The 22,784-nt window shown below is 27.3% G+C and overlaps 1 protein-coding gene across 5 annotated transcripts in view; it reads left to right on the top strand.

The window, feature by feature from the left end:
- LOC107445000 (CCR4-NOT transcription complex subunit 4) overlaps positions 1-22,163 on the top strand; it is a 41,238-nt gene extending 19,075 nt beyond the window's left edge. For 3 of the 5 annotated variants that reach the window (XM_016059302.3, XM_016059303.3, XM_043050861.2), the window contains exons 14-21: positions 2,924-3,007; positions 6,448-6,687; positions 7,489-7,634; positions 7,736-7,841; positions 11,285-11,359; positions 13,714-13,821; positions 20,340-20,435; positions 21,737-22,163. In XM_016059302.3, coding sequence (XP_015914788.1) covers positions 2,924-3,007; positions 6,448-6,687; positions 7,489-7,634; positions 7,736-7,841; positions 11,285-11,359; positions 13,714-13,821; positions 20,340-20,435; positions 21,737-21,744 — 863 coding nt within the window. In that variant the 3' untranslated portion in view covers positions 21,745-22,163. The remainder of the gene's footprint in view (positions 1-2,923; positions 3,008-6,447; positions 6,688-7,488; positions 7,635-7,735; positions 7,842-11,284; positions 11,360-13,713; positions 13,822-20,339; positions 20,436-21,736) is intronic. The other 2 variants (XM_016059304.3, XM_016059305.3) reach the window with 2 other exon arrangements.
- The last annotated feature ends 621 nt before the right edge of the window (positions 22,164-22,784 follow it).

Here is a 22,784-nt window from a genome sequence, read left to right on the forward strand (position 1 = left end):
TAGTGTAAATTTTAATAAGTTTTTTTTTTTTGCTGTTATTGCTACTTTGTTCATTGTTATTTAAAAATTCCGATATTTTTATTTAGACATGCAAGTTCTGAATACAGCAATTAAATTATTAACTTTTTAATGTAATTTATTTGTGACCATTTTATGTTAAAATCAAGTAACTTTTCGGTCGTTTTAACTGGTAGATAGAGTTATGCATTTCCGTGTGATATTTAAAATATTGATATTTTGATATTAGTATTATTGCAACATATGAAATTCGAAAGGTGGCAAAAGACGCAAATTTTTAACTATTCGTTGTTACTAATTTTTTGTAGTTTAAACAGTGGGTTTTTTTTTTTTTTTTTTTTTTTTTTTTTTTTTNTTTTTTTTTTTTTTTTTTTTTTTTTTTTTTTTTTTTTTTTTTTTATTAGAAAGGAAATATGTCTTAATATTTAACGTAGTTGAAGTATATATGTCCAACTAATTGTTGAATTTTATTTAGCATGATAATAGTTTTATTTTAATTTAAATTTCAGTAAATGTTGCAAAACATTACAAAATTAAATAAATATGCATGAACTAATAGTTGAAAACAGAATGCCAAGTTGTAAACTTTGAAAACTTAACACATATAAGTCAATTTGAAAAGAACACAATTATTTTTTAATCTTCTAGCTTGCAAATGTTTAGGTGAATGATAATACTTAATTGACAAAAAATCCAATAAATTCCGTTTCAGAATCACATTCTCCATAAATTTCAGCAAATTTCCGTTCAGTTATTGGAATGTCTAGATGCAATACATTATCCTCACTTCTGATTCCTAATTATATTGTTGCTGTGATGCTACATTTTTTTTAAAACATCTAATTACAGCATCGGAAAATTCATGCTCCTTTTACCCATCCAACTGTTACTGATCTTTCGTTACTAGAAGAGGGTTTATACATTTTTATTTCCAAGTATAACATTCCTTATTTTTTTACGTCAGCTTATATATGAATTTTGGGTGAATATGCAAATAAAAAAAGTACTCTTTGACTTATACACAGATAGGCTTTTATTTGGAAAAATATATGGTAGTCAAAGCATATTCACAATGCAAAAGAAAGATGAATAATCAAATTTATTTATTTTAAATATTTGGATATTTTGGTTTAAACTCTTGTGGTTTTTTTTTTTTTTTTCAGACTGTTCCTTTTCTGTAAATTCATTTGAATACAGAAAGTTCCTTGTTGTTTCAAATGCTTTAAGGCCAGCTACAAATAATGGCTTTGATTGTGGCTTTGTTTTGCCATCGTCATTGGTATCACTTCGTACTTCTTCAGCCATTTCTTGAGCCTACAGAACCATGAGTTTAAACATTTTCAACAACTGGTGCATAGACATTAAACTTGCTGTTCGATGTGCATTTCCAAAACTAACAAATTATTATTTGTCTTTCTTCATCATTAACATCGCGAGTTACTGTTATTCTTCTAAAAAAAAATTTTTAAACGTTTGTAGAATTTCTGATTGGTAGATGTAAGAATCTGCTAGTTTCAAAAGCATTTCTAGAGGGACGCTTAAAACAGGTGAATATATGCTGGAAAAAGAGAAATGCAGAAACGATGAATTGAAGTACTATTATTATAATACTATCAAATGTATTCTTGATTAGTAGCAATATATATCAATAGGTTGCTCTCTATTATATAGTTTTCAGGGACATTCAAGCTTAAATCCTTTCGCATACAAATGCAAAAAGATAAGAAAAACACCTAAAATTCTTACGTATTTCTAGAATAAGGAATCAAAGAACTGTTAATTTTGCAAAGCATTTATCATTCCTGTCCATCATATGTGGAATCAATGGTCAGTTGAAATGTGCGATATCAAGTACACCCCTCCCAGTCTCTCTGGTTATGCCTCTTTTTACAGGAAATAAGGAAATTAATGATTAAGGCAAGTGATGGCAATAAACAGCTATCTAAATAAACTTATATACAGAATTTAACTAATTTATAATTGCATTGCTTAACGACAATGTCTTCAGATTTTTCATTTAGTATCGTATGTTTTTACCATAGAGGCCTGAGTTATGAAATTCTTTAAAAAAATAATAATAAAACTTTCGAGTAACATCATTCTTCATTCATTGACATCATCAACATTCACCCTAAGAAAATAGATCTGAATGTGAAATTTCCATAATCGAAACTTTGTTCTAAACTTGCCAAATGAAACCCTTTTTTGTTTATAGTTTTTTTTTTAATTAGTAAGATTATTATTTTTGTTCTGTATAAACTTACCCTTTGCATCAAAAAGTTTAGATTCATATAGTAAATTTTAATTGCTAAAAATTTAAAAACAGACTGTTAAAGCTTCAAATGTCCTCAATTTACGGTTGGGGCTCTCCCATATTAGTAATTCTTTGATTTATTTCCCTACATTTATGTTATAGTTACAGTTATATTGCACAGAATTCATAACAAATTTTGTCCAATTTTTCAACATGCTGCCATAAACCAGAAAAAATATTTTGTGTTAAATTAGATTTTTTGAGATTTTCTCCTAAAAAATTTTTAAATGTGGATTCGTGTTTAATACACCATAAAAAAATAAAAACTGTCATCAGTTTTTCAGAGTAATGTCTATTTTTAAGTTCTGTTGCCTGGACTTAATGTTAACTGATTGAAATTTTTAAAATCGTGATAAATTATACTAGCTTTCATTTTAAAAAAATTTGATTTTTATAATCTATTTACCAATTTACTTGATTTTCTAAGTCATTAAATTATTGAGTAAGACTTATATGTTGAAAATATTCACACAAAAGAGAACACCAGTATTTATGTCGCTTTTAGTTTTTATTAAACCTTAATGTGAAAAAGTAATTAGTATGTATTAAAATAAAATGCAAATTCCATTTAATTTTCATTAATTCTTTTAGAACCTTCTAACACAGATAACTCAGATTGGAATTCAACATACTCCTATGAAGAATCCCAAAAACAACTGCCTGAGGATGATTTAGGTGTGTGCATTTTTGTGATGTTGCATGTGATAATACTACCAGTTACACATATAATTTCAATTATTGAAACAATTTCAAACATACTCATAATTATAGCCTAATTTGTAATGAATTTAATTACAGTAGAACTTTTTAATCCCAACAAATCGTTCTGATTGCCTGTTACTGTATAAAAATTATATATACAGCACAGAACCCGTTATCCGGAAATCAGAAAACCAAATAACCTTCACTGTTACTGTATAAAAATTATATATACAGCACAGAACCCGTTATCCGGAAATCAGAAAACCAAATAACCGGAACGAAATTCAATCAATTCCCCCCCCCTTTTTTTTTTTTTTTTTTTTTTTTTTTTTTTTTTTTTTTTTTTTGAAAAAATGTTTTTTTCCTATTAAGATTTTAGGATTTTTCTTCCTTTTTTGAAAGATGTTTACCTTCCCGTCATTTTGGAAATAATCATTCGTGTTTAATTTTTTCTTTTCAAGATTATTTCCAAACATTTTTTTTAAGTTGGGTTTAGCAACAAAAGAACGGCATTTTGTAGCGATTCAGAAAACCGGAAAGATCAGTTATCCGGAATAGCGATGGTCCCGATCGTTCCGGATAATCGGTTCCCTACTGTATATATTAGTAGTTTTTTTTTTCTCAATAAGTAGAAAGAAATGTTCTAAAAATTATAAATACAGCTTATACAGTAAAATGTATAAGCTGTATTACAGTGGAGTGAGTCAGAATATTAAACATCTAATTAAGCACTGTCCAAGATTCCGGTCACTTCGTGGAACCCACATGAATAACTACGAAGAGGAACACCAATTCTTTGCTATATTAACCTGCAGGAAAATTGTGACTCAAATTATTAAACAAACCCTCTAGGACATTTTAGCCCCAGATCAACTGACCCCAGTCATGAACCAACAATAGAATATGTCATCCTTAATTTATACTAATCAACTTTTGGCCTTACATTTTGAAATTTTATCTACTTTTGATTTTAGACTTCATCGACTTCTAGTCAGACTTTTACTTTTAGACATTTACACTTAGAACTTTTAGCCTTCATTGATTTTAGTTTTGAGATTTTTTTTATCTCTTGTTTCCTTATTATTATAATCATTTAATTCTCGACATTTACACCGGCGCTATTGGATATTATTGCCTTTAAAGCCTGTTTTAAATTGTCAAATGTTATAGTTAATCCACTTTTAACTGATCACCACCACTGTTATTTGGCAAAATTTTACTGTAATTTTAGTTTTTTGAGAAATTTTTCAATAATTTAACTTTTATCATCGTATACCCCCCTGGGGTGGGTCGGAGTTCAACCTATCTTATACAGTAAAAATTCTTAAAATTTTAGTAAATATAATAAACATTCTAACAGTCACTTTATTCAATATATTTACACCTCTGACCATGTGATACCATAATTAAGATACAAAATCTGCTTAGTCAATTTTTTTTTTCCTTTAATATAGTTGAGTGACATATTAAGGCTATTTTTCCATCATTTTATGCTTAGTGAAAAAAAAAAAATTTTTAGTATATGTACAAAAGGAGAGAGAAAACTGAATAGAAGTATAGTTTTCTTACTCAATCAGAAAACTAATGACTTTTGGAGAAGTCACTTCGAGACTGTGGGGTTATTATGCTGAGAAATTGCAAAACTTTTAACCCGCCTAGCAGAAAATTCCGTCAAGGCATTTCTATGCAATCCTTTTTTAACTGATAAGCTCATATTAAGATATATCCTTTAATCATGTTTTAAATAATCCGACTACGCGCAAAATTTCGTAATCTGTATTGTTATCCATACTTAGGTTTTATGCTATTAAAATTTGTTATTTACTGTGCTATTTAAATTTATTTTTCAAGTGACCTAAATTAATCATAAATCTAATAACAAATAATATTTTAATGTTGAATTTTGAGAAAAGCTATCTTTAAGATCATAAAAATGTTTACATATTTGAGTAGCACAATCGTCAGGTAAATGTATTTTTGCTAACTGGATATGTTAGTAGATTCAGGTCCGAAATACAACTAGCATACGCTTGAGCAGCAAAAGTAAACTGAAATAGTATTTCATTTTCGTATTAAATTGATTCATAAAGATTACTCAGCTACTGAAGGAAGAAAAAAAAAACTCCAGCAAATAGTTGAAAAACTGCATAGGGTCACCAACACAGCACGTTGTTACAGGCATCAACAATGTATATTTAGGACATAGTAAATGCAAATTAGCTTTTTAAAGATTTTATATGACACATGATAACCCAAATTTCGTCAATAAGAAACTGTCTGAATTTAGTTATGAAATTAAATTTTACTAGTAAACTCAATATGACTACTTAATAGAAATATTAATAAAATTTTTAAAAAAGAATATTGGGCATTGATACATGCTCTGCACGCTAGGTTTTTTTTTAATTTTATTTATTTATTTTAAGAAAGCTTTAAAAATTTAATCTGATTTTATAGTATCAGTATTGAACCATTTCTGTGACTGGCCATCAAGATGAAAAGACAACAGCAGCTAACCTACAGTAAATCAGATTTTCTAAAAAAATGTTTCAATGAATATTTCTTCCAATATATTTAATGCAGAAAAGAAGAGGACACTGACTTCAGTTAGTTACATAAGAATAACTGGATATATAAAATAGTGAAAAGCCAATTATTGTTTTTTATATCCATTGCCAGTTTATTTCATTCCTTCAAGAAAAGACAAGTAGCCGTATCAGACAAATTAATCCCTGAAATCAACAATGTGCTCTACAAAATTGTAATATAACTTAAAGCTAGAATTGCATAAAATATGATAACAGCTAATGTGTAACTGAAAGTCAAAAATAAAAAAAGAGCTAATAATTTGATGTCATAAATAGAAAAAAAATAATTTAACAAATTTTATAAATAAATTACCTAAAATAAGTAAATTTAACTGGAGGTCTATAAATGTATTTTAATATTCATTTATTTATTGTTATTTTTTACCTCAAAAAGTCCCTACATTATTAATTATGGTGTCCCTAAGTAAGTGCTATTTTTATCCTATTTTACTAGCAGCCTTGTATAATGAATTAAAAATTCATTCCACAGTATAACACAAATATTTTTACTGTTTCAAAATACAAAACAACACTTGCTCCACTAGTAGTAAATTTTTAATAAAAATAAAATATGTTGCAGAGCAGAAGTATCAAAAGTTCATTTAACTCAATCTGATATATGAAAGGATGTTTTTACGTTCAGCATTAAAAGTGCATGTGATTTTCTAAGCATTAAAGTATTATCATATGAGCATTTATTCTAAGCCTTTACAAAATTTAACTATATATATGCACCTTCCTTCATATCTTATGAGTATTTATTCTCTGAGATGTAGCCATATATTAGCCACAACATCATTTTAAAAATGAAATCTTCATGTTTAGATTTTGATCCTTGGAACGAATCTTCTAAAGGTCTAGCTGATTTGATGGCCAAAGAAGCTGTACATAATCCCCCCACATATTCAGAAATGCAAACGCCCCCAGGATTTTTCCAACCCATTAAAACACCGGTGCCAAACCAACAAAGAATATCTGTTCCACCTCCTGGCTTCTGTTCCAGGCAAGTTCCTCAAACAAATACCCTCAACCACATGGCTGGAATGTATGGTCCTTCAAACACAGGTATTAATGCAACACATGATTTTTGACTTTTTAACAATATTAATAATTTCTTTCAGGTATTTTTGTTGTTCTACTTTTTTATAGTTAAATCAGTAAGTAAATCCTCTATCTGTTGAAACTTGCGACTAAAATTTTTTATTGCCTAGTTGATTAAAAATATTATTAGGCCTTTAAATCTCTTATGCTAAGGTAAAAAAAAAAGTAATAATTCAATAAGTTTTTAGATTAACAGTAATAAACTCAGTGGCATACTTTAATCTTTTCTTCCTCACTCTCTTTTTATTTCACCAGACTCCCTAGAAGGGTACCCTAAGTGTAAGTCCAGTTTTTAGCAAAATAATGATGTAGTTTAAAATGAAATTTTTTCCTCTGGTGTTAGGTACTCAAAAGATACTTAAGGTACTTTATTTTCTTTGGCGAAGAGTTCTGAAAGTTCTTTCAGTTCTTTTCAATTCAAAACAGCCTTCTCTTTGTGTTGATTTTTTTATTCAAAACAATTTTCTGACATGTAAAAATGCTATTGGTTTACAAGGTATTTGTAATAAATGTATTAAAGTTTATTTATTGATTTGAAAAAAATGTATTTTGCTGTGCCTACATTGTTTCATGACTACAGAAAAGCATCTCTGCAAATTAACGTCTTTGAATTCCATTTTCTCTTCTCACAGCCTTTTTAGTTGAGCCTCTATTTTCATGCAATACAAAATGCTATGTCATAATTATAAAGCACAAAGCATGTTGCCTTTTATCTTGCAACCCCGGTATTTTATGCTTGTTGTAATTTATGTCATCTCTTTGTAGATTTTATTCCTTGCAAGCTACCAACTAGACAAACTTTAAATGGTTGCTCCCATTATTATCAGCAAGATCAATCACAAAACCCTCTTAATATTTCAAACCAATTCAAGCAGCAATATCCACCACAAATTTCACGCGAAAGCTTAATGGTAAGCTATGTTTTTCTGAATTCAGCATGCTTATTCCCTTTAGATTTCCATCTAACATAGAAATTTTATTTATCAATCTAAAACTATATTTTATACTTCAGGAAAATATACGAAAGAAAAGTTTCGAAGAACGCTTTCGAAGCATACTTCCAGAAATGGTTTATAATTTAAATTCTAGAAATATGCAAAAAAGTCATAATCAAAATGGTAAGAAAAATATATTTTTTGTTTTGGCATAAATTTGTTGTTTATAATAGAAATTAAATATGTGATGTTAATGTGTAATATTTATTTAAAAAAATTTAGTAATATTAAATTTGAAAATTAAATTTCCTTTGAATCTGTGATAAATATTTTTAAGGGTAATTAGTTCTATGTATATTTCTGTAGTGCTCTTTCCTATCTATATTTTTAAATTTTTACCGAGCATCTAAATTAGATAGCAGTAAGTAAAAAGATTTACTGATGACTACTAGATATATTTGAACAAATTAAATGATTACCAGAAAATATATAGTCATTCATTAAAACTTTTGTTTTTTAGCTTTAAATCAATTACCAAGTGTTTTATAAGATAAGTGGTACCTGCTTTAATCAGAATTGGTTTTACTGTTTTTTTTTTTTTAAAAAAAAACTAGCTTTTTTTAGTTTTAGAGTATTTTGATGCTTAAACTAATTCAGTATGCAGTAATGCATTATAAGTAAAATGTAGCTATAAAAATCTTGTGTAATATAGCCTTATTCCATCCGTATGATGCAAAATGGCCGTTGTGGAATTTAACAAAAGTTTGCAATCTTAAACAGATGGATTGAAATGTTCTTGTTTTGTGGTCCCACTTTCCAGCAACATCTAGAAGTGACATTTAAGGTCTTGTAGTCCAAATAAATCTCTAGATTAGCTATTACCGGTCACCAATAAGGGGCCATTGCTATGAAAAGAGCTACTTAAAAGTCAAACTTATATACCAAAAGTATTAATTACATTACAGGTTGGTATTTTTAAAGAAAAATAAGCTTGATTTAGACTGCTCAAACGTAAAAGTGCATATTATGTTTTGGCCAGTTAATCAACACTTTTGTGCATAGATTATAAAATCCCATTGTTTTTAATATGATATTGCTACATGTTGCAATATCATTAAAAACATTTCTACAGTTTAAATCCTGCCGTCAAATAACCGTTTTTGATTGACTCAATTCCTAACAATTTGATCGTAAGTTTATTTAGTCTTGTCAATTGGTTTTTCATTAGTTATTACTGCAGAATTTCATGTGGTTTTTAAATTCTTGGTTGTTTTATTATGATAGCATTACAACACATAAATTTCACGTCTCACATTTGAGTAATCACTTTTTGGCACATTGAATTTTTAGATTGTATCATTGTACAGTGCCCCAAAAAATCAGACCATCCTAAATAACTTTTGATCTAATGATCAGCTACTCACATTCTAAGACTCATTCTTAATGGTTCGAGAGGGTAACCTCAAATACACTAATTAATTGGTGCAGACGATATTATAAGTTACAAAATCAAAAATAAAAACGCACTTTCTCTGAATAAGCATACCTTTTTTTTTCTACAGATTTAGGTTTTCGACCTCCAAATTATAGGTGGTAGCCGCAACTTAAAAAATATAGTCCTCATAGTTGAATCAGGAGAGCAGTCCAAAGTTAGAACTCCGTAATGTTTTTTGAGATTTTTTTTAAGCTTATTGAAATATTTTTGCACACACTTATAAAATTTGTTTATCCAAAGATAATTCTATGCAAAAATTAAACTTAAATATTTGTTATTTTATTTAGTAGTAGTCGCAAAATTTGAATTCTAAGGTACGCAGTTTTTTACATTATTTTAAAGTATGTAATTTTACATACTTTAAAATTATGTAAAAAATTACATGTCTTACAATTCAAAACTTTTCAAGATAATTATATACTAAAATATATTTTTTGCGAAGAATTATCTTTGGGTAGATGAATTTTATAAATGTGAGCAAAAATTTTTCAATTTGCTGAAGAAGTTCTTGAGGTTTGCGAAATACGCAAAAAGTAAAATTAGCTTTAAGGCTTCCACACTTTGGATTTCTTTTCTCACTAAACCATCTCGACCCTATTACCCCAGGTGGTGGTTACACCCCCCACCCTCGTATTTTAGGGGTTAGAAATCCAAATCCGTCGATAAAAAGGCATTCTGTTTTTGTGTCTAATTTCGTAGCTTAAACTAATTTACACTAATGAATTGTATTTGAGTTCATCCCCTTGAACCATTTAGATTAAGTCCTAGAACGTGAAGATCCAATAATTAGCTCAAAAGTTATTTAGGGTAGTCCGTTTTTTATTTTGCGCACTGTACATTTATGTAATCTTATAGTTTTCTTTCATTTATTTTGTTATTAATTTATTTTTTGTTAATTGCTTTATATTTCTGAATTGTTTTTAAAATTCTGATGTTTCTAAAAAAATAGTAAAAAGCATGAGAATTTTGCAATTGACTAAAGACTTTTTTGACATGCTTGGCACTTTATGATTTCATTGTAAATCCATATGGTTTAATCTATCACTTTCTTCAAAAATTATTCTTGCAGATTACCATCTTGTTTTAAAAATCTCAATATTTTTAATGGGGAAGTATAATATATTAAATTTGAATTGTGAAAGTAAAAAGTCACTTTATTACTTACTAAATTTGCAATTATTTAAACTTAAATTTGGTTTTTAGCAGCTATTGCTTTAGACTCGCATGGTTTTTACTACCTAGTTTTTAATGGAATATCATTACAACTTGTGAATATGACATGAGAATACAACATGTGAATATTTGAGTCAGTAAAAAGTAAATGATTTTTTAAATAAAATTATATTCTTAACAATTTATTACAATTCTTAACAAATTATTGCAATTATTTCTTAAACAATCATGAGTATTCAGTACATTAATTTATGTGGCATAATTTTGTCCACCATTTTTTATAGCAAAAAATTGCTTTTTAAAATATAAACCTTTGAATTAAGATTTATCTTTACTTAAAAATAAAGACACTGCAATTTATTCTTTTACAAATTTTAGTTATAAGAATTTTTGAATCTTTCATGGATTACTAATAACGAATAAATTTTGAATCTAACAAACCTTTGAGGTCTAATATTTTTGAGTGAATCTTTAGAGGTTTTATTTATTTATTTTTTTTATCACTTTCAAAGATGGGAGCAAAATAAACATTTAAGCTATGAGGTATCTTAACAAAAAAAGTTATTAAATGATATCGTTTTGTTATAATCCTGTAAATTTCATTGGTGGGAGAGTAAATGAATGACCTTGAATGATAGATTTTAAAAATTTTCTTGCCTATATTTCTTTTATGATATTGTTGTCTTTTATTCGAGCCTCTCTTTGAGTTAGTCGTTTTGAGTAAACTCTTGTTCCAAGGCCCCTAGATTCATTGTGTCCTTCCTTTTCTTTGAATGCAACAGTCATAGTTTATACCATCACTTGATCAGCCATCAATAAAGCTCTTGTGTTAGTTAAATTTAACTACAGTGATACTGTCAGCTTCAAAATAGGACCAACATGTACTTCTTTTAACACATCCCTTTTCCCTTGATTTATATTTTATACTGTGCTTAATTGAGCATTCTTCTTTAAATAGGGCCAACTTGGAACAATCAAGGAAGGGAATTTCCATGGCTGTCTAACGAGGGTCCGCTTTTAAATTCTGCTGACAGTAAGAAACATTTGTGATTTTTTTATTTATGTAACAGTTATATACTCTTAAAAAGCATAAGACAGATAATATTTAAATAAGCTGTTATTAATCTTTTAGATTTTTTTTTGTTTTTTTGAAAAATCCTATATTTTAACATTTTTATCAGTTTGTGGTAAAAGCATTTCAAATTTATAAGCTGGCTACCTATGATTAATTTTCTATTAATAAAAATGTTTCATTCTATTTAGTATATTATATAATGCACAAATTTACTGGATTTTTCAAGTAAGACTTTTAACAACTGAAATTTTCTAATAATTTCTCTCATTTTAATTTGAAATTCTGTTTTCTGTGTGTTTAAAAAAATTTCTGAAAATAAGGGAAATTCCTATTAAAAAATATATTTTTTTGTTCAGCTTTTTACTTACATAAGAATTGAATAAATGCCAAAAAAAATATTGAAGTGAGATTCAAATAAAAAGTAGGTTATAAAATATATATATATTTTAGCTGCAGAGGAGTTTATTTCAATTACTATTAAAAAAAAATTATTTTTTTTTGTTTAAGAGTAAAATTTTTGAAGATGCATATTCTTAAACTAGTCTAAAATTACTTACTTTTAAGAAGGATGAATTAAAAGTCCCTCGTTGAATAACTTATAATTTGAATATATTCTGATCAATTTGAATTTGTAGTAATTAAATTTGCATAGTATAGTTTTAAATTTCATTTATGATTAAAAATCCTTATTAATTGTATCTATTGTGACATTTTTAAACTGAATTAAATTTTCTTTAACTTAAAATATGATTTATTGTTTTTTGTGAATTATTTACTTTTTTTTTATTCATGTGATTTTTTGCACATATAGCAGTACTCTGCTATCTCTAGACCATTAATTCACAGACTTCTACAAATCAAAAACTTTTAATCCGACAAAAATCACAATCAAATCACAGTCGACAATCACAATCAAAAATTTACATTTTGAAATTTTTGGTTTTACAAATTATTGCCATTTTGAATATTTGGAACTCGTTAATATTGCGTTTCTTCACACGATTTTAGTATCAAACATCAATTTTCACTTTTATCTGATTTCATAGTTGCTCATTGTGATTCATATTTATATGATTTAAAAATCATACATTGCGATGTGTATTTACACAATTTTAAAACCAACTTTACGAATCATATTCACTCGTTTTTAAAATTCAATATTGCAATTGGTAGTCGCGCGTTTTTAAAATTCAATATTGTGATTTGTCTTCACACTCTTTTTAAACCCAATCTTGTGATTTGTAATATAAATTATCGATTTTCGTATTTATACTTGATTTGAAATCTATGTAATATGATTCGCATTCACTCAGTTTCAAAATACAATATCATGATTTTTGTCAGAATTAAGTTGTTGTTTTTTTTCTAAATTACTTAATATATAGGTGTGATATTCTTCATTAGTGGGTAATTTAATTATAAATCTTAGTTTATAAAATCATGTTAAATATGAAGCATGTATAGTAAATAATTTTTTGTCAATATTTTGCACATAAAATTTTCAGCTTTGTGCCACTATCACACTTGTATATTTCAATAGCACAAATATACCTAACATGCAAACTGATAAGCTTGCTTGCTGTCTTGTTATTTTATTTAAAGAATTTAAATAAAAAGTTAGATACCAAAAGCAGCACTTCATCAGAGGACACACTGTCGGCTAATATATGGGACCTTTTCTGTAGTCAGTGGTAAAACCAAAATCTGACTATGCCCGTAGGCCCCATAATGGATAAACTAAATAAAATGAAGTCAAAAAATCAAATATTAAAACAAAAGATTAAAATTCGATGATACACAAGTCAAAAGTATCTGAGAAAATACTAATAATAACGCGTCTACATATAAGCAATATGAATAAAGTTACAGTTAGAATAACCAAATGAAAATAAAATATGAATTGCCAGATCTTTAAAATTTTGCGTTGACCCCTTTAAAAAAAAATTGAAAAATAAAGCAAAAACTTTCATTGATTAAAAAATCCTAAATTTCACCGCATAGGCCTATTTATGTGATCTTCAATATCCGCGGTATTAGTTGGAACTTCCTTAAAATACATTGAATTAAAAAATTAGAATTACAATAATTAAAAGGAAAATTATTATTCTAAAAGGTAATTTTGAAATTTTTAGTGAAATATAAATAAAGTGCTGTATTAATATACTAAGTAGATTTTATTATTTTGTAAATAATTTGCTTTTAATTAAATATTGTATACTTTCTGCTGAAATTTTAATATCATTAAATTTTAACTGATAATTCAAGCATTTAAAATATGTACATATTTTAATTGTTACTATTATTCTGTGTAGGAAGCAATGCTCAACTCTGGATGAAAGCTCTACAACAATTAACACTTGAAGAAAACACTAATCAATTTAATGGTCATTCTTCTTACGTTAACCCTTTTGCTCTCAGAGGTAAAATACATTTATTAATTTATACTTCATTACATAAAGTTATGAGAAATTATCATTTTGTTTGGCTGCGTTTAAGCTTTCAAACATTATTTTGAAAAGATGAGCAGAAAAATGGTAGTTATTTAATAATTTTACTTGTTTGGGGAATATTTTACGAATAAATTTTTTAAAAAAAATATTAATTAGTCAATTGAATAATTTGGGTGGATACACAGGGGTGTCAAATTTTTACACTTTTGGGGAAAGTTTCTTGTAGTGATAGCTAAGCTTATGTTCCAGTTATTTACTTAATCGCTACATGTGAATGATTCAAAAGTTCATATGACTTGCCACTTTGGTCAAAATCATTCCTGATGAAGCTTTTTAAATATTGGAAAAATGAAACAAAATTCTGAATGTTTTAGATTGTGATTGTCTAACACTCTATAAAATATTTTACAGAGAATGTAGTAGTTGGCAGCCCTGCATACATATAATTGCAATGCATAAAAACCATCTGTATGATTAGGTAACTGAATATAAAATTTTAAAAGTTGATTTTTTTTATTATTATTATTGCGAAGAGGCTTCACTTACCATTTCTGGTGATAGATTCTTATTTATCTTTTTTCTGTTCTTAAAAGGCAATAGCTTTAATAAAAACAAACATTTTGCTCCCTTCCCCCTTATTTGTTACTTTTGACTCTAACTCAATCTCAAATTACAGGATGATCGAACAAACTTCTGGAGTTATAAAAAAGACATACAATCGAACAAACTTAATTTTATTATTATACATTGTTACTCAATGAATCCATTAAAATTTTTGTAATGAATCATGATATGGCAAAAGAATTTTTATTCATATTTTACCCAAATATTCTGACGGACTAATTGATAATCAAGAGTCTTATAATTTAATCTGAAAATAATCAAAAATTAAATGAAATAAGAAAATATTTAAAAAAAAAACACCTAATTGCTTTCATTTTAATTTCAAGAAGCTATTGGATGTTTTGAATATGAAAAAATTGTCCATTATTTAAATAAATTTTTTAATGTTTTTTTTTATCCTCATGCTTTTTAACTTACCATTCTCTTAACTTGAATTTTTTCAATAAATAAATATAGTAGCTTTCTCTATTGTTGACTCTTGTTTGGTTTTAATTTAACCATCGAATTACTTTGCGAGTTAACAATTTAAAGGTAAGTTATTTTTCTTTTGAATAACGAAGTAAAGAAGATGTGTGGAAAGACTTTTTAGTATGCATGCTTATGTATCATTCTTTCATCATCCCTTTATTGCTTACTTTCTATTTATCATAATTATTATTTTGAACTCCATTAATGTGCATTAAAAATACTAATCTGATTTTTGCTTAGCTCTTAATATGCTATGGGTTGATATACCCCTTTTTTTCCGTTTAAAAAAATTAGTTATATGAAAAAGGAAAAAAATTGCATCTTTAGAGTAATTTTCAAGCATATACATTCATATTATGAGTACATTTCTTTTGGCAAAGGTTTCCTTGTTTATTGTGGTACTTTGGTTCACTGCAATAAAGTTCTTAAAATCAACTTTTTTAATGTTTTTACGTAAAAACTTTTTTTTCCAGGGCAACACAAAATATGTTTTAAAGGAAAACATTGCATTTCAAAAAATACACATATCAATTGTTTTTTTTGTTTTTTTTTGTGAAAACACAATCTGGTTGGTGTTTATTTTTAGATTTTTTTTTCAACGCTTTCTTTCTGCTTTCTTTTATTTGGTTATATTTAGTATTACTTGGTGAGTTCTCACCTTCTGTTCTTTTTCATTCTTACCTGGATACATTGAATTTCTGATATTTTAATATTGATTACCAAAGAATGTTTTCAGTATCCTTGTCAAAAAAAAGTATACACATTGTGGAGTTCACAAATTAATATTTAAGTTCGAAGCAAAAATGTCCTCAGAATCTGTCAAATCTCATCTGAAGAAGGTGAGATGAAAAACATCTAAACCTGTTTGATGCCTGATGACACTTAGAGATGTTTCTTATAGCATTTCAACTCCTCTGTTTTTTCCTGAAATCAAACAAGTTTAGATGTTTTCAGTTTTCCCACAGTAGTAAAGTGTTAAGTTTTGATATAGTTTTTCCTTTTATTAAATATCACCCTATGGGTCCTTATGCAGGGCTTAAAATCCTCTGTTGATCTGAAGCCTTTAAAATTTACCTTAGATCACCATAAAATAATTATCAGTGATACCCTAGACTAGTAAGTAATGTTGTTATTGTCTTGTCTATATCATTGCTAAATATTTTCAAAAGTTCGAAGGATGAGTTTTGAGAACTCTGTCACCTAGGAACTGTATATGCCTTCTGCAGTTTACTGCCTTCTGGTGATTAGTAGAGTTTAAACAATGCAGCTCAAATAGCCAGGAAGTTAAAATGGTGTGCTGATGTTAATTGGATTTTAGGGCAATGTCTGCATATGGGGTAGGGTAGTATCTTCATGCTCTTGAAGTGGCGTATTCAAAGTCTTGCTATCATGGATGATAGGCTTCTAGGACAGATAAGATCTGGAATAGAAGGTTTTTTAAAGGATTCCATGAAAAGTTTGCTCTTTGCAGAAATGACAATGGGGAAATGGATCATTACAACTCGCTTCTAGTGCTGATCTCAAGTCAGAAAATTATTAGTCTTTCTGTTGGGACTTCGGAATAGTCTAAGAAGAGTAATTGATTTAGGAAAATGATATGCAGTTTTGACTCTTTGATTTTTCTGTTTAATCTTTTAGATAGTGTTTTTTTTTTTCACGAAATAGTATAGCTCAACATGATTATGGCATTACATGATTAAAACATGTGTACTGACTAGTAATATCTTTTAATAAATGGTGCTTCGACTTGCTACTTAATTTCTACTCCTGTAATGTGTATACTTTTACTTCATTTTATTGACAATGATTCTATAAATACACATTGTAATGGAATGTAAGAAAGATAACATATGAGATCCAGACTATTTATTTGTCAAATCTAGGGAAATTGTAAAGCAAGAAAAAATAGTGTAGTGTTTCCCTCTGTCAAGGAGTGAGATAGTTAAGTGTTCATTTTCTGGTGGCCTGGATCAAACCTAGAATCTTTATGTCTGTAATTAGATTCTCGAATTGCATTATGAGTTATTTGCCCTGTGGCAGAATTTTTTCTGACTTTTTGCGACAAACCTAACTAGAACCAATATCTTTCTGCAAGATATTTTTATCGTTATAAATGTATGTGTAATGAATTTATAATAATGGATAAAATTCGTGTTTATGAAATAAGTCTACATGCATAGAATAAAACTGTGTAGATTTTTTTTTTTAATTTCATAATATAAGTTTACATTTCTTAATAAGTTTAAATTGTTTAAGTATAAATTTGCATAATCTTCGATAATAACGAAAAGTTATAAATGTATAGATCTGCAGACAAAAATGCTTACTAGAGCATAAATAAAGATTACCCAGAACCTGTAATAAGATAGAACTTATAGAAATAGCTAAGAATGGACAAAAAGATTAAATTTATAAAACAAGATAACTGAATTTGAAGTATCAGTTTAAAACAGTATGATTTAATGTTTCACTATAGTAGTTATATCAGGTACAGAAACAAATCAGGTGAAAAAATTAATATTGAAGTTGAGTAATCAAAATAATAAAATAGTATTGACTATAACCGAATTCTAAAAGCAAAAAAATTAAAGCAATGTTTGTTTCAATTTTTTCTACATCTAATTAATTTTATCTAATTAATTAGATGCGATTAATATTGTACTGACTTATTGAAAGATTTTTTTTTANTGTTTCTAAAGATTAAATGTTAATATTTATACTGTTTTGGTATTTACTATAATTATACAAAGAAAAAATTTAACATACCTTAAGACAATTTATTTTCTTACAAAATAATCTTAATACATGTTTGTATTTGTTTTTGCCGACGTTATTCAAAAACAGTTTTTTCCAGTTCATATAAATGGGATAAGGGGGAGTTTCAGAAGGAAAATTAAATTGTAAATAGTCAGGAATAGTGTCTAAAGCTTTCAATACTGCTGTGTGATTTGGAGGAACTTTATCATCTCGTCACTATCATCTACCAAGTTCTCATCGTTCACAAGTATTAGTTAGATATAAATTAACAGTTCTTCACAACAAATTTGAGTTTTATGGGAGGGGATGAAACATCACATGATAAATTTCTATGAAAAGTACTTGACGTCATAATATGCTGCACAAAAAGTTCTTCAAATACTTTTGTCACTAAACAGATCACCTCCTTTTATTTACTCATAATGTCCATCTGATTGCAAGTAAGTGATCGCGGTCTCTTTCATCTTTCGTATTTCAGGTGTCTTTTTTTCTCTAGAAAACAGCATGGGAGTAAAACTAACCTCTGGACAAGAGGAATGGTCATTTTCTAAAAGATGAATGGGCTTTCATTGTTGGTGTAACAGATAAGACACCCTATTTAAAATTCTAGAAGGAATGTCTTTCCAGAAACAGCAAAAATGAAAAGGTCACAGGGGAAAGCAAATTCAATGGGATCTAACAACATATATTTCTTTTTATCTGTAACAAGGATGGCTTATTTGCTTCATTTTTAATTTAAAAAAAGTTTTTTTTTTAAACGAAAAAATATTTAAAGGATTAAAAAATTAAAATGTTAGCCTAAAATTTCGACGCATAATTGAAAAATTTATTTTTAGAGCGACGCATAAACGAAGGATGTTTATCATTATTTTCCTATCTAATGTACTGGGACCTATAAAAATTGTCATATAAATGAAAAAGATGCATAAAAGAGGTGGTGCATAAGTGAGAGGTCACTGTATAGATTAATTAGATTCGATTAATATTGCACTGACTTATTGAAAGATTTTTTTTTTTTCAAAAAGGAGGTAAATAAAACTTTTTTCGTGATCAGATTAAGTTCAGAACAAAAAAATACACAGCGCTTGTGATTTCGCACTGTATTGTGTAAATATATAGCATTGATTTCACACGAAGTATGCAGAAGCTGTTTCCGACTCAATATGCTCAAGTCTACTCAACATCTCGAAACGAAATAGTCTTTATCAGTACTGAAACATCGGTATTAGAGCAATACTCATTGGATGCGATTTTTTTCGCATGCGTATGGAAACCTGTTTGAAAGTGTTTCACCAGTAAATATTTTCCACCAATCTGGTTTTCATTCGCATGCCAAAAAATCGTAGATAGTGAGATATCTTTCAGGCTTTATTTCATTTATCNAAATGATTTTATTTTTTTTTTTTTTTTTTTTTTAAATCGACGACTTAATTCAAAGGATATAGGCATTTTACCTTCAAATATATATATATATATAGTTATTTTTTACTTTTTACCTTTGACTGCTTCTAAAATTTCTTGATTTGTTGGAAATGTTGTCTCATCCTTACTATCGATATCGCTACTAGTAAGAATATTTAATTCGAATCTAGAACGTTAATTTATTTATTTTTTCAATATTAGTAGCGTGGGAAGCTTCTTTTCCTGTCGCTTTCCAGAAAAAAAATCTCTGGCATCGCTAGATGTTGTCGACTTCCATCTTATTTCTTCTTCGGAATGCCACCTTGAAAAATCAGTTTTCAAATTTGTTTTAATTGTTGTAGCTTCACAATTGCAACAAATAACCTTTTCGCTAGACATGATTTTTTTAAATAAAGAATCTTTTTACGCATGAAATTTTCCACATATGTTCAAAAAATATAAAATGCTCTGTTCTCATAAGAACAGAAGGGGAAAAAATTCTCCCCTTTTTATCCAGTAACTGTTTGTGTTGGAGATTAACGGAAAATTACGAGCGCTTTCTCCTTCAACGGTACGCTAGAAAAAAATATTTAAAACAATTCTGTAGGAAAAAAATTTTGCAGAACCATTATTGCTTCTGTAGAAATGTTTTTTTTTTGTTTTTTTTTTTTTTTTTTTTTTTTTTTAAAACAGCTTCTGTTTCTGCAGAATCTTTTTTGAGAACTTTAGTTTGTGGCAAACTAAAATTTTTTATTTCCCAAATAAAAAAAATCTCTCTGCAAGAATTCAGTCGCTTTCTGCGACAATGTCGCTGTGTTGCCGTGTTTCTGCCACGGGGGTTATTTGTATAATAACTTAAAATGCAACTTCTACAATATTTGAATATCTGAATATTTCAAGAGTTCACAATTTTTGGACAAGAAAAAAAAAAGGAAAACATTGTGTTATGAAACAAAAATATGAAAGTCACAGTTAACTATAATGTACACTAAAAAGGGATTATTTCATAATGTGTAATTCGTCATTAGAATCCAGTATCCAATTAAATTGTCTTACTAATCACTTTTCTGAATATTTGCTCATAGTTTTTTTTCCCTCTTCACCTTTTTAGATTACCTAGCAGAATGCATTCTGAATTATTTATGCATACTCTTATTTCATTTTATTTATTTATTTTTTAATTCCATTGGTAATAATAGAATGTTGTTATGAATGCATGGATTTATTTTATTATACAGGCCAATGGCCAACAGCTCAGTGCCCTCCTCCTGGTTTTGTTGCACCTAATAGGTCCCCAGTCAACACCCCCTTCCAGCACATGCAAGTTAATCAGAGTGAGTTAGCTTACTTTTTTTAATCCCTTTCACAGTGTTTTCCTTTATCATCATTAGTTAATGTTTATAAATGTCACAAAAGTTAATTTAATTTCAGTCAATATTATTGCATGATATCAATAAAGTTTTATTCATTAATTTTGTCAAAAATTTTAGTCGTGTTTTTTTTTTTTTTTTTTTTTTTTTTTTTTTTTTTTTTTTTTTTTTTTTTTTTTTTTTTTTTCCTTAATTTTTTTGAATTTATGATTATTTTCAATAACAATCTTCTTAATTTGGTAACTAGAAAGGTAAGTCCTTCTACTAGTAAATTGATTCTATTTTTCTCATTGTTTTGCTCAATCCTTAGTATCATAAAAATTACATTGCAAAATTAAGTTTTTATATCATTGTGTTATAGTATGATTTCTACAAAGTGTGAGATGATTACATTGCTGCATATAGTGTATTAAACATTATTATAAATATTTCATCATCTGCAGTTCAAGATTTAAGTTTCAATACTTTTTAGTGCCCTTCTCGACTTATGTAAATTATGTTACTTAATGTTACGTATCATTTGAAATTAAGTTCATAAACATTTTAAAATTTTATCTTCCTCATATTTTTAAAAAAGGTATGCTTAAAACCACCAAAAAAATATCAATTTATTTTTCTTTGTATGTATTTAATATCTTGTATGCATTATAGTAAATTTTTTTAAATTATGCATCGTTACATTTTTTTTTCTGAAAAACATTTTTTTGAACCCATCATAACTATCTTATGTCTTACTTATTTGTCAATATTCATGAAATATAATACAGTATAAGTTATGCAATATATTATCATTAAAAAATATTTTTTTAAATGAATTTTGCTACATTTTTTTCATTTGTATTACATAAATAATTTTATGTGTTCAAACAAAATATGAAATGAATTAAAGATAATTAATGAGAAATTAATATAGTTATTGCTGGTCAAAAAATCCTAACTCTCTGAACCCCTGTGATACTTCCATGGAACTCTAGCGTTCTGCAGAATACCTTTTGAGAAATGCTTTTCTGAATAATACTAAACTAAATGACTATTAAATTAATCTGAATAAAATAAATAAATATTCTTAAAAAAAATCTCCTTGAAAACAAAACTTAGTTCCTTTTTATGTAATATAAATTACTTTTCTAGCTACATTTATAGCCCCCAAGAGTATCCTGTGATTAATATTTTTGTTTTCAGATTCTTCTATTTATTTTTGATTTTTATCATTATTTTTTTAAATTTTCCATTTAGACTTATTGCAACTTATTTCTTATTTTCAGAAATATGAGGGCCCGCAAACTCTCAAAAAGACTACTTGAAACTGGTGAAGATTTTGGAAAATGTCATTATTTACAAAAACGCTTGTTAAACATTAGTGCGATAGTTCATTTTCCCTTATAAATTTGCTCTAATATATACAAATAATTATATAAACAAATATATATATATATATGTACACAAAAAAAAATTATTAGACTCTTTTTTCCTTCATCTTTGTCTTCTGGATTTCTGGGAATTAAATGTTCATTTTCTTTTTTTCCCTCCTTGGAAAATCCTCTGTCAGCACCAAGGTTTCTCACTGAGAAAAAAAAATGTATTTATGTGATATAGGAGCATGTAATAAAGTTTGATGGAGTTTAGCTATATTTTTTTCAAATTATTGTCTTTTTCTGTTATATGAAATCATAATAAAAATATTTGAGCTAATTTTTATGAATCCCTATATTTATTTCTTACCTAGCTATAACAGTTCTGTACTCCATACTTCTATTAATTTTTTTTTTCAAATTGTTTGGGGTCAAGGTGATTTAAATAATTTAATATGTAGATAAATTTGGGAGATGAATTTTATTTACCTTTATGTAGTATATTGGTGCTCTAGCAGATAAAATACTTATTTGTATTAAACAAAGTATTTTAGAAAAGAGTTATGGCTCTACTCTGTTTGCACCACAGTTTTAGTTATATTCTTCAAAATTGTTTTAATTCGGTAGAAAAAGGAAATAATTACTAGAAAATAGTTTCAAAACAAAAGGGGGGGGAAAGGACGATATCTGATTTTAAAACAGTTTTTTAAATTACAGTATAAGTTGTTTACAAGACAACTTATTATTTAGTGTGTTACAACTAAACTACAAGATTTTGACTATTATATTGATTTTTTTAAGATATTTATTTTCTTATAAAAATAGATTTAAAGATTTCAAATTTTTATTTACTCTTTTAGAAAGTTTTTTAATTTTACACTGATTAATTAATAAGTAATGATTAAGCACTGTACTGATATCAAAAATTTTCTGTTTCACAATAATATTGTATAGCAATATT

Source organism: Parasteatoda tepidariorum, chromosome 1 (genome assembly GCF_043381705.1).
Source record: "Parasteatoda tepidariorum isolate YZ-2023 chromosome 1, CAS_Ptep_4.0, whole genome shotgun sequence".
Lineage (NCBI taxonomy): Eukaryota > Metazoa > Arthropoda > Arachnida > Araneae > Theridiidae > Parasteatoda > Parasteatoda tepidariorum.